This window comes from Spea bombifrons, chromosome 1, assembly GCF_027358695.1.
Source record: "Spea bombifrons isolate aSpeBom1 chromosome 1, aSpeBom1.2.pri, whole genome shotgun sequence".
Taxonomy (NCBI): Eukaryota; Metazoa; Chordata; class Amphibia; order Anura; family Pelobatidae; genus Spea; species Spea bombifrons.
Window position 1 is genome coordinate 26919313 of NC_071087.1, and position 12739 is coordinate 26932051.

Sequence of the window (12739 nt, forward strand, 5' to 3'; positions counted from 1 at the left end):
TTCTCCTTTGACACTATGTTACAGGCAGGCGTCCTTCTGCCCTCAGGGCCTGCCATGTATAGAAACATAGAAACATAGAAAGTGACGGCAGATAAGAGCCAGAAGGCCCATCCAGTCTGCCCAACCTCTGAGTACTCTCCTTTAGTACTTGCCCTTATCCTATATCTAGCTTGGCATTATGCCTATCCCATGCTTGCTTAAATGACTTTACTGTATTAACATCTACCACTTCCACTGGGAGGCTATTCCATGCGTCCACTACCCTTTCCGTAAAGTAATATTTTCTGATGTTACCATTAAACCTTTGCCCCTCTAGTTTATGCTTGTGTCCTCTTGTTGCGGTTTTATTTCTTCTTTTAAATAAACTTTCTTCCTTTACTTTGTTGATTCCCTTTAAGTATTTAAATGTTTCTATCATATCCCCCCTGTCCCGTCTTTTTTCCAGGCTATATAGGTTAAGATCCTTTAACCTGTCCTGGTAAGGTTTATTTTGTAATCCATAAACCATTTTAGTAGCCCTTCTCTGCACTTTCTCCAACATATCTATATCCTTCTGGAGATATGGTCTCCAGTACTGTACACAATACTCCAAGTGAGGTCTCACCAGTGATCTGTACAGCGGCATGAGCACTTCCCTCTTCCTACTGCTAATACCTCTCGCTATACAACCAAGCATTCTGCTAGCATTACCTGCTGCTCTACTGCATTGTCTACCTACCTTTAAATCCTCAGAAATAATTACCCCTAAATCCCTTTCCTCACACGTTGAGGTTAGGACAGTACCAAATAGTCTATACTCTGCCCTTGGGTTTTTATGCCCCAGGTGCATTACTTTGCATTTATCCACGTTAAATGCCAATTGCCACAGCTCTGACCATTTTTCCAGCTTACCTAGATCGTTTGCCATTTGGCTTCTTCCTCCAGGAACATCAACCCTGTTGCAAATTTTTGTGTCGTCGGCAAATAAACATACCTTTCCATCAACACCATCTGCAATATCACTAATGAAAATATTAAAGAGAATGGGTCCAAGTACAGATCCCTGAGGTATCCCACTGGTAACAAGACCTTGTTCTGAATATACGCCATTGACTACAACCCTCTGTTTTCTGTCACTCAGCCACTCCTTAATCCATTCAACAACATTGGGATCTAAACCCAGAGATTGCAGTTTATTTATAAGTCTTCTATGTGGGACTGAGTCAAAGGCCTTACTGAAATCCAGATACGCAATGTCTACTGCACCACCTTGATCAATTACTTTAGTCACCCAATCAAAAAAATCAATAAGATTTGTTTGGCAAGATCTTCCTGAGGAAAACCCATGTTGTTTTTGATCTTGAAAGCCATGTGACTTCAGATGTTCAACAATCCTTTCCTTTAACATTGTTTCCATTAATTTTCCCACTACAGATGTAAGACTAACTGGCCTGTAGTTGCCCGACTCCTCCCTACTGCCTTTTTTGTGTATAGGCACAACATTCGCTACTTTCCAATCCCCAGGGACAACTCCCGTTACCAATGATTCGTTAAATATATCAGTTAACGGTTTTGCTAGTACACCCCCAAGCTCTTTTAATAACTTGGGGTGTATCCCATCAGGCCCCATCGACTTATTTGTCTTTACCTTAGACAACTGAAGTAAAACCTCCGCCTCGATAAACTCACATATTTCAAATGATTCAGTCTTTTTTCCCAACTGAGGTCCCATTCCATCATTCTCATCTGTAAAAACTGAACAGAAATATTCATTGAGACAGTCAGCTAAACTTTTATCCTCTTCTACATATATGCCTTTTGTTTTTAGTCTAACTAATCCTTGTTTAACTTTCCTTTTCTCATTTATATATCTAAAAAATGTTTTATCTCCATTTTTTACTGATAGGGCAATTCGCTCTTCTGCCTGTGATTTGGCAGTTTTTATAACTTTCTTTGCCTCTTTCTGCCTAATTTTATAGATCTGTCTATCTTCCTCACTTTGGGTATTTTTGTATCTACTAAAGGCTAACTTCTTGTCTTTCACGATTTTGGCCACTTCTGCAGAGTACCACAGCGGTTTCCTTAATTTTTTACTCTTACTGACCAACCTAATACAATTTTCTGTTATCTTCAATAAAACAGCTTTTACAAAATCCCATTTCTCCTGAACACCATTTAAATTGCCCCAGTCTGATAATGACTCCTCTATACATTTTCTCATTTTAGAAAAGTCAGCTTTTCTAAAATCTAAAACTTTTGTTTTTGTGTGGTGTGACTCAGTCACTGTTTGTATATTAAACCACACAGACTGATGATCACTAGATCCCAAACTTTCACCTACAGAAATATCTGTTAACAAATCTCCATTTGTGAACACTAAATCCAATGTGGCCTCCTTACGAGTTGGTTCCTCAACCACCTGTTTTAAAGATAATCCCAATAAGGAGTTTAGAATATCCGCACTCCTGGTACAACCAGCTACTTTCGTTTTCCAGTTCACATCAGGGAGATTAAAGTCACCCATGATTATAACATCCCCCTTCACTGTCATTTTAGCTATTTCCTCCACTAGTAGATTATCGAGTTCTTCTACTTGTCCTGGGGGTCTATAAATCACACCTATGCGAGTTACTTTACTTTTGCCAAATTGTACTGTAACCCAAACCGACTCTAAGTTCTCTTCACCAACTTGTATTAAGTTAGATTTTATGTTATTTTTCACATATAGGGCCACCCCTCCCCCTTTCCTGCCCTTTCTATCTTTTCTATATAAAGAGTACCCCGGTATTGATATGTCCCAGTCATTTTTCTCATTATACCATGTCTCAGTAACAGCCACTATATCAACATTCTCAGTTGCCACAACTGTTACAAGTTCATGGATCTTATTCCCTAAACTGCGAGCATTTGTAGACATGACCTTCAGCTTGTCATTTAACACCGATGCTGCAATCACTTTCTGTCCTTGCTTTGGGGGGCAAAACATATGCTTCTCCCTATTATCTTTATAGACCAAGCCCCCAGATCCACCCACCTGGTTACTAAGTAAATCGCCTTCCCTTTCTATACTGTCTAACCCGGTATTTATTCCCTCCCCCCCCATTCCTAGTTTAAAATCTCCTCCAACCGTCTAACCATTCTCTCCCCAAGCACATTGGACCCTCTTGCATTTAGGTGCAATCCATCACGACTATAGAGATTGTACCCCAAAGCAAAATCAGCCCAGTGCTCTAAGAACCCAAAGCCCTCCTTCTTACACCAAGACTTCAGCCATGCATTTAGCTGCCTAATCTCCCGCTGCCTTTCTGGTGTAGCACATGGCACAGGTAGTATCTCTGAGAATACTACCTTGGAGGTCCTTTTCTTAATCTTACTACCCAAGTCCCTAAAATTATCTTTTAGGACACTCCATCTTCCTCTTACTATGTCATTGGTGCCAATGTGCACCAAGACAGCTGGATCCTCACCAGCCCCTCCCAATAATCTATCCACTCTGTCCGCAACATGCCGAACCCGGGCACCCGGGAGACAGCAAACCATTCGGTTGCTGCGATCAGAGCTACAGATTACCCTGTCTGTTTTCCTGATTATTGAATCCCCTACCACCACAACCTGCCTGGGCTTTCCTTCCTTTCGGATCCCCTGCACATTGGATGAGCTGCTCTCCCGGCTGTTAGGGAGAACAGCTTTTTCCGCAAAGCCTACCTCTGAGTCTGCCTCCCCAACATGCTCACTTAAAAGGGCAAATTTGTTGGGAGGGAGAGACTCTGGGCTGGCTTGCCTCTTCCTCTTCCCTTCCCCACTGCAACCACGTCTTACTGTCACCCAGCTATGTGCCTGACTCCCTTCTGACTGATCTCCTCCCTCATTGCTAGGGGCCCCATCTAAACTTTGCTCAGTGAGCAACAGACTCCTCTCAAGGTTGTCAATCTCTCTCAGTGTTTCAATGTGCCTCTTAAGAGCACCAACCTCAGCTTCCAGAGAGACCAATTGATCACACTTACCACAGCGATATGGACCCAGGAACTGCTGTTCCAAGCATGCATACATATGGCATGATGTGCACTGAGTGAGATCTCCAAGCTTGCTCATTCTTTATAAAGGGACGCGAGTATAGAATTTAAACAGTTGCTTTATGTCACTTACCCTCCTTGCTCTTGCACTCTTGTGTTGCACTAACTGCTGTGGTGCACAAACTGGTCACTTACAGAAAGCAAGTCACTTAGAAAATGCAAGCCCCTTACAGTGAGCAACCACTTCCTTATATACAGAGCAACACAGTTAATTGATTATAAACCCCACCCTTAACTAATTACACTATAGAAAATGGGAGAAAAAAAAAACCAAACAGTTAATGCAAAACACACAGTTTTTTTTTTTGTTTTTTTTTGTTTTTTTACCACAAACCCTTCAACCCTCTTGTTGCTGGTTGAGATACAAACCCACTGTTGGTATACTTATAATACCACTTCTCTGCCGCTGCTGTGGTGCACAAACTGGTCACTTACAGAAAGCAAGTCACTATATAAAATGTGTATACCCCACATGCTCACAATACCGATGACAGACTGTGGTATTAAACCCTGCCAACGTCCGCCCGGCACCAACAGACTAATCAGAAAAATGGGTTATCAAGCTTTGTACAGATCCCTTAGAAGCAACTTTGTTTCATTAAAATTCCTTATATAATCTGCAAACTCTAATTTAATTAACCCTTTGACTATAATATTGACAGGTACAGTATATAAAATTATTATTGCAATTTCTTAATATAAATGCTCTATTTTGCAACTGTTGAAACTACTTTTCTTTGTTACAGCTGGCTAAAACAGGCTCTAATGAAGATGAATAGAAAGAACATCATCTGAGCGTATGAATGCATACCCACCAGTTCATCTTATAGACTCTTCTTTTACTGCAGTAATTTATTAAAGGGGTCAACCTGTTTTATCAGAGGCTTCCTGTTTAATAAATAAATGGTATGTTATTTTGTTTTCATATTTTATACCTTGCTATTGCTCTGTTTTAGAGTGAATATAATGCCTTAATTTTTATGGTAAGTATCAGTGTATTAAATGATGCCAGGCATGTGTACTTTAAATACAGTCTTATGTAGTTCAGTGGTAACGGTAGCTTTTATCTACCAGCCTGTTCGCACAGGGTTTCTTGTTTTCATCTTATGCTATGTGCCGCACCACACTTGCGTTCCAGCTGCCTTGTCGAAAGGGGTAACTGAATGTTCACTGTCCAGAAGTTGCGGAAGAATGACTCCCATGATCCTTAACAAACATTCTTCAAGAGAATGGATGTCGCTGTGGCTTGTAGACCATCATGGAAGATGTTGTGCTACCTTTTGGTTACCTATACCTTATGCCTTTTCAAGAAAAGAAATACAAAAACTAATTAATATATACCCACTCCTTCCTTGACATTAAAAATGGTGCTGCGTGTTTCTGATATTTCACATCCATCCCTACCTAAATGTCTGCATTTCTAATTCAGTTTCCGAATGCTTTTATTTGTTTTTGGTGTTAATGTCTGGAAGTAGTAGGGGACATAATATGCTTTTATTATTTTATTTTTTTAATTGGCTGGTTATTCAAGCTCCATTGATCTTTAGATTTCATCACTGAAAACTGTGTGGTGGAGTAATAAGATGGCATTTTAATTGCCTTGAATTTGTGCTGTTTCACACTAATATCTGGTTAAATAAACACAGGATTAAAAGAAAAATCCATTACAAGCAAAATGCATTATTGCGTTGGAAGAATCCTGAGCCCTACTCTTGTCATAACAAAGAGTTTGCAGGGGATATTCACTTGTCAGTAGAAATCACTCAAAGTATTATCTTATACAACTTGATTAGGTACATAAACTCTGTTTAACAAGGTGATTCAGCCACGCACCTATCACCCTTTTCCCATCATGATCCAAGCAAACTTTTGCAATAATGTAGTGGGTCTGATGGCCGGCTGTTAATGTCTTGGCTTAGTTAAATATCCACAAGACTTCAGTTGTACACCGTAACCTTTTGTCTGACAAAGAAAGATTGCTGGTGACTAGCGCTTCTGTCTGTGAGAAAAATACGTTTAAGCAGGAAAAAGATACTCGTATAAATTTCATTTTAAATAGTCATCTGAACGTAAACTCCCGTGTCCTTCAGGAAGAATGCTGATAGGTGTCGTTGTAAGCTCGTTTGAGCAGGGCCCTCCTCACCTGTTGTCTCTGTAAGTCAAACTATTATGTTACATACTACTTATGTCTTGTCCACCCATTGTACAGCGCTACGGAATTTGGCGTTATATAAAACAATAATTGGACAAAAGCAATACACCAAAGTACAAAATGCTGTGCCTGCTCTGCACTATGTTTACTTGTTATATGAATGTACACCCACATAATAGACGCAGTTAGAGAGTGGCTGGGACTTGGGGATTTCCTTAAAATATTAATGCCCAGGCTGAAGAAGAAACCCTGGAAATAACATGACTATCAAAGATGTCAAATATCAGATCACGCCTTAGTGTATTACTAAGTTGTGTTCAGAGAAATGCTTTTGCTTTGAGTTTTTAGTGTATGTTATTTGCTTGCAGTTGAATACCTGTCATTATAAATAGTACTTTTTTCTTTAGTCACTGAATTGCATTGTCCTGGTATTATCGATTACTCGGGAACCTGGAGGGGTGGTATTGTTTGGACAATAATTTAATGGAGTTTAGCTTGGATTTGATGAATGTGCTAGAAAATCATATCAAAATCAGTGTTCTATCTGATGCCATTCCTATACAATGGTATCTACAATTAAACTAGTGCTGATATTGCTGTTGGTAAATATATAGTTGGGTGCTGCCAAAGGCTGATTTAGGGGAAATTCATAAAAATATTTGTGCATAGTTGCCAAAAGTGCCAAATACTCCAAGTGTTAGCCAGGCTGCATCCACTAGTATTCTCCAATTATTATTCCACAATATGTTTCTGACTGATGAAAATACAAAATATGATTTAAATATCTATACTGGCAGTAACCAGTAGAAATAACATTGTTATGAAGCACACAATCCAGCACCGCATACCTCTCATACTCTTCTGATACCGTCATGGACAGGCTGTTAATTAAATCCTACTATTTGGAATGCTACTCATTTTGTACTTCTGTTTTGTGAAAAAAAACTGCTACAAACTTAAATTAATTAAACTTAAACTTGACGTGTCTAATAAGGGAGCACAGATTATTATTAACTAGCCCTCAATCATGTATTGATAGCTGGCAGGAGCTATGCTTACCACAGAGTGGCCTATCGGGTAAATCCAGCTTTATAGTAAGAGTTCCATTAGTGAGCCACATGTCTCCGTACTCGGGTTTTTCTTTATAACCCTTATCATAGCCCATAAACATGCGAGGGTTCATTCTGTTTCACATTTGATCTCGATAAGCTGAACTGCATTATTGATTAAGAAAACAAGACTCTCCCAGCTGCCTCTATTGAAGCATTCTTCCTACACATGCTCAGTAGCACTCCCATTCGATAGGACCTGGACATCATTGTAATCAATGGTAGTAGCCAGTTGCACAGCTGAGCACTGATGATCAAGTAAAATGCACCGGTGTCAACTGAGGACTAGGCTGTCCTGCACATAAACTAAAGTAATGAACTGGGGTGTAGCTGGTTCTGTAATTATATTTCTTAAATCAACTTCTAGTATGTGTGTTTCTGAAGAAAACACCTGCTGTTCCCCTGCCAGGCCTCCCCTCATTAGGGGACATGGAAAATGATATACAGTCACGGCATAAAAGTGTTATTTGTGATATCGCTGTAATCTAGTTAAAATGGAGCATGGGAAATGAATGTTCTCTATGAAAGCTGCCATTATTTAAGGGCTTGCAAACCCTTGCTCAGCACATTCAGGTTACGTGGCAAAGCTGGCTGCTTTTATAAGCCCTTTCACCCACATGGAACAATAAGCACTTGCAGTGTCTGAAACGGAGCTTTGGCCAGTACGGCCTTCTCCCCCCGGCCGCTCTCCATCCTGGTATTATGTCTGTTTCCATAGCGATGAATACACTTTGCTTGCTAGAACCAAGTGCTGTTTTCAACATCACGCTCAAAGTATCCACTACTTAAGCAGAAGCATCTTTGCAGACCCCAGCACCGAATAAACTTTCTGCACAAGGTACAGTACAAACCCAGCTTTGGCATCGTATCACGTGCCGTAGCTTGCTAGAGATTTCATATGATCATCGCATAATTTAAATCAATGTCACAAAAGCGATGAAATTGTGGTTCCAAAATGTATAAGGCAAAATTAAAGTGATAATTATACTCGGTACTAGCTCAGCCATAATGATCATTATCTTATTTAGCCCTTCTGTTCAGGCATGTAAGGGGTTAACAATCCATGAAAAATCCAAACTTTTTCACTGCTTTTGCAAAAAAAGTAAAATGTTCATATTAGATTGTTTCGTGAACTAGCAGCAAACAAGGCTGCCAGTCTTAACAAATGTGCTTAGAAAACTCAACCTCAGATTATTGCGTTTAAATTGCGTCTCGTGAATTTAGATTTCAGGAGCGGGTGTTACAGGTTTTTTTTTTTTTAGCATGTTATTTTGGTTACAATAAACAGAAAAGCCAGTAATTGCACATTTTACAATGATTTATTCGTAGTCATTCCGTCACGCTTAAAACACTATTCCACCTCCAAAATACAAAATTTCCTGATGTTAGCGTATTTCCATAATCAAAAGTGTCACTTATCAAAAAACCCAAAGATTTACAAAAATGTATCGCACAATAAACACATAATATGAATTATGGGGATTTTGCAAGAAGAATATATATTATGCTAATTATTTTAGGCTTCAGTAGCAAACGTCCTCAAAATTACGAGCATTAATATAAAGACGGACAATATATATTTCTGTAAATGCCAGACATTATGCAGTTTCAAGCATTAAACAAGTAAAACTAATTTAAATATTACATATTCTTATGAGCCTCATGCATTTTGCGTATGCTAAATGCTTGCACGTGGAGAGATAAAATAATACACTATAGTCCAGGATAAGCGTGCAACTGTTTCATACGGCCAGGTGGACTACCTGCCCAATTAAGCACCAAATCAGGGGCCAGTAATGAAACCGCCAGAAACGTACCCGGTCATTGGGTGAATGTAATGCCGATATCATTTGTCCTTAAATGTATGATGTAGCTATTGGTTGATCTTATGATAGTTTTCGTAATTATTGAAGTATATCTGCAATCACCTTGTCCCCGTTACAGGGGCCGCAGATTTGCTGATATTACAAAATACATATAGTTGATTTGTGAGAGTGTCCAGTAAATGTTTTTGATTCCCCCGTTTCACATACATATTTTTCCCATGTTTAACTGCAATTTCTATGTAACCATTATTTTTGGCTTTCAAATTATTAATGGGAATAAATCTTCAGGTATGAATCTGAATGCCTCTTTCCTTGACAGATCATGTTCTCCAGTTTGATTTTTGTATTAAACTGATTGAGATTGAGAAAGGGTAAACATCCCTGAACCAAACTGAAGAAGATGAGTCTTCATCGAAGGAGTTGCACTGCTGACCCGTCCCACAGGAAGAAGAATGAGGCGACATTAAAACTGTTTCGGGAACATACTGTCATTGGAACACGCAGATGCTACACGTCATCAGCCCGATTACAACAGGTAACCATTTCAAACATTTCCTTGGTGTGTTTTAGGAGTGAAAAACAACACTTATTTTTGTATTTCTGTTATCATACTATAGTTCAGAAGATGTGCATGTCTTAATAATCTTGTAGCTGCTGTATAACTACAACTTTTAAAGTTAATAACGTTCGTATTTATAATACATAATACAACATTGCAAGTAGAACAATTGTATTATTTAAGCAATATCATATAAAGGTCACCATGCTACCCCGCTTAGACACAGAAAGAACGGACATACTGTAATTTCCTCGTAGTAGTAATGTTTTGTGTACAGGGGAATGGCCAGGCTTATAATCAATGCTGTGGATATGGGGTATACAGCATCTGATATAATGACTCAATCATTAGCTATAATCTGTAAGCTTCCGTTTCCAGTCACTAAGCAGAGGGTGGCAGTATAGCATTATTTTACTGGTAACAAAACTTGGTCGGGGCAATAAATTCTCTCCAAGCCTTTAGCTCATGTGTTTACATGTGCTGTGCTACTAAAAGTAGAAACCACAAGACCCAAGGCATCTGCCCTCTGTTCTACTCCCCATACTTAACCTGTACTTCAGTTACCACCCATTAGAAGTAGTCTCTCAAACACAAAACAATTAATTTAAAGTGATTGTGTGTTTTGGTTTATTGGTTATGGTTTTTGATACACAGGTCTGAATCCCTGTGAATATTCAAGTCCTGTCTGCTGGATGGAATATAAGCGTGTTTGTAGCAGAACACTATTACATAATAATTATTTGTGACTTTTTCAGTCTTACAGCCACCTGGGAAAACAGAATAGCTAATATGGTAGCTGGCCATGTCTTCCACTAAAATAAAATGCTACAATAGTCCAGGTGCTTTTAATGATAGACTGTGGGATTTCATATTTTCTGGAGCTTGTGACAAATCGTGTGATCATTATAGGTTGAGCTTTCAAAAAACTTCTGGTAGTGGTCCCTAACCATTACATCATACAAGCCCTAGGGGCAAATGTCCCCCTTGCCAGTTTTTACCTTAGTCTAGTTCACATAGTAAAATTCTGAGATTTGGCTTAAGGCTAGTGCCACTAACTAGTCTATAGTTGCTTGTTGACCATGGTTCTGCCCCCCTCCACCCTAATACACAGAGGTTTAATGGTAGTAAACCCCATGTATGAGTCTATAGTCAAAGGTGATATTTTTTATTGGACCAACATACAAAAAATGCTTTAGAGACCTCAGACTCCCTTTTTTCAGATGTCATCTAAAGAACATCTGGGGTCCAAAGTAGTCTGCATGTAAGGAGAAAATCAGTTAAATCGGTTATGACATCACATTGCAGTACCCTGAGTCTATCCATGCTGTCTGTGCTAATAGTGGAAATACCTTGGTGTCTCCCTACTTGACTACTTGAAATTCCAGCTCTAGGTTACTCTCCACCTGCAGACGGTAGGCTTTGAAAGTGTATGAGTGTTTAATGAATTTCAAGGCCCAAGATTTAAAGACCATTCATCAGAGCCCCTTCACATATACTGTATCTAAGCGTTCTGAAAGAACATTGGTCAATAAATCTGCCCTTACCAGTTGCCTAAACATCATCCTAATGAATTGTTCCTCAAGTTAGGAGGATGATATCCACTTGATCTATCGCGGGCTGCTCCTCATGAGCATTTTAAGATCTGTAGCACATACTATGTTGGCACATGTCTGTAGTAAACACATTAAGAAATATGTTATACCATATTTGCATGGCAACGCAGAAGTTGGTTTATGAAATATAGCTGTGATATGTTTAGCACAGTTTAGCACAGTTAGGCACTTTCTAAAGGTAACATGGTGTCTAATTTATATGTGAACCATTTTCGTGCGATCCCTACCCCATCACCCTTTCTTCATCCTTTAGCTAGTGATACCTCATGGTATCTGCCATTTGTGTCGGCACAGATCTGCTACCCGCTCCTCCTTGAAGTCAATGACACAGAACCCTCTCGCACTCCCACTCTGAAGACCCAGCAGAAGCTGCAAGAGAATAGAATCGACACCGAGCGCAGGCCAATCCTGCAGTTCTCTCCTTGCTTGGGAATTTACACGGGGCAACTGCCCCTCTTGACCCTTCCTGCAGATGCCCATAACAATATATAAAGTTCTAAGGACCAGCACTTGCCTGTTGCTTGTTTCATATTATATAAGCTTTCATAGCTTGACCTTAATTGGTTTTCACACAGAGACCAAATCTTGTGCTGAGGAACAATGAGGTAGTGACAAAGGTTTCCATCCTTAACAAAAAACAAAACAAAAGCAAAGGCCCTGAAATCTCACAACAAAACCCTAATATATCAGTTTGTCTCAGTCTGGCAATTCTAGTTTTGTCAGACCCCTTGAGTATATTTTGTGTAAGAAGCACTAAATGGTTTGTGCTATATAAATAAAAGATATAGTAATAAAAAACCTTGGGTAAAGCAAAGGTGTGTTTAATGTAAGTGATCTAATAAAGGGGAGTGAAATGGTGCTGTCTGTACCCCACAAGTGCACATTGAGTATCCCTTATCCGAAATGCTGGGAAGTATTTCGGATAAGAGATACGTTCGGATAACGGATCTGTCTTCCCACCTGTGTCCGCTCCATTGCTCAGGCTTTTCTCCGCGGACCACAGCCCCCCATCATTGGTGAATATCCCTTTATGTGAACTTCCCGTATCTGAAAGGATAAGGGTTACTCAACCTGTGTAAGTACATGAAGCGAAAAGGTAATATTCATGACATAGGGTGTTATGTATTCAAAAATATATTTTGATGTTAAGGTTTGCTAATTTGTCTTACCTCTACAAACAATAGAATGACACAATTTGCAGCAGAAGAAATTGTTTGGTTGTTATGGTGATAGGATGCCTTTTTAAGGAGTCAGAGGTCACTTGATATAACACCAAAATACAACAAACAAAAACTTGAAAAGTAGAAAAAGTTATAGTTGTTCTTTAGTTCTTGATTTACAGGCAGTGCGTTCATTATTTGCTACAGCAGGTACTTAAAAGTTGGATTATTAAAGCAAAATGCAGGCACATTTAGCGATGTGTGGCTT

The 12739-nt window shown here is 39.3% G+C and overlaps 1 protein-coding gene across 1 annotated transcript in view; it reads left to right on the top strand.

The window, feature by feature from the left end:
* Positions 1-8075: 8075 nt before the first annotated feature.
* The window catches only part of LOC128480573 (uncharacterized), a 34071-nt gene continuing 29407 nt past the window's right edge, over positions 8076-12739 (top strand). Inside the window, exons 1-2 of the mRNA XM_053458304.1 lie at positions 8076-8151; positions 9459-9674. Of these exons, the coding sequence (XP_053314279.1) occupies positions 9540-9674 (135 nt within the window). The 5' untranslated portion in view covers positions 8076-8151; positions 9459-9539. The remainder of the gene's footprint in view (positions 8152-9458; positions 9675-12739) is intronic.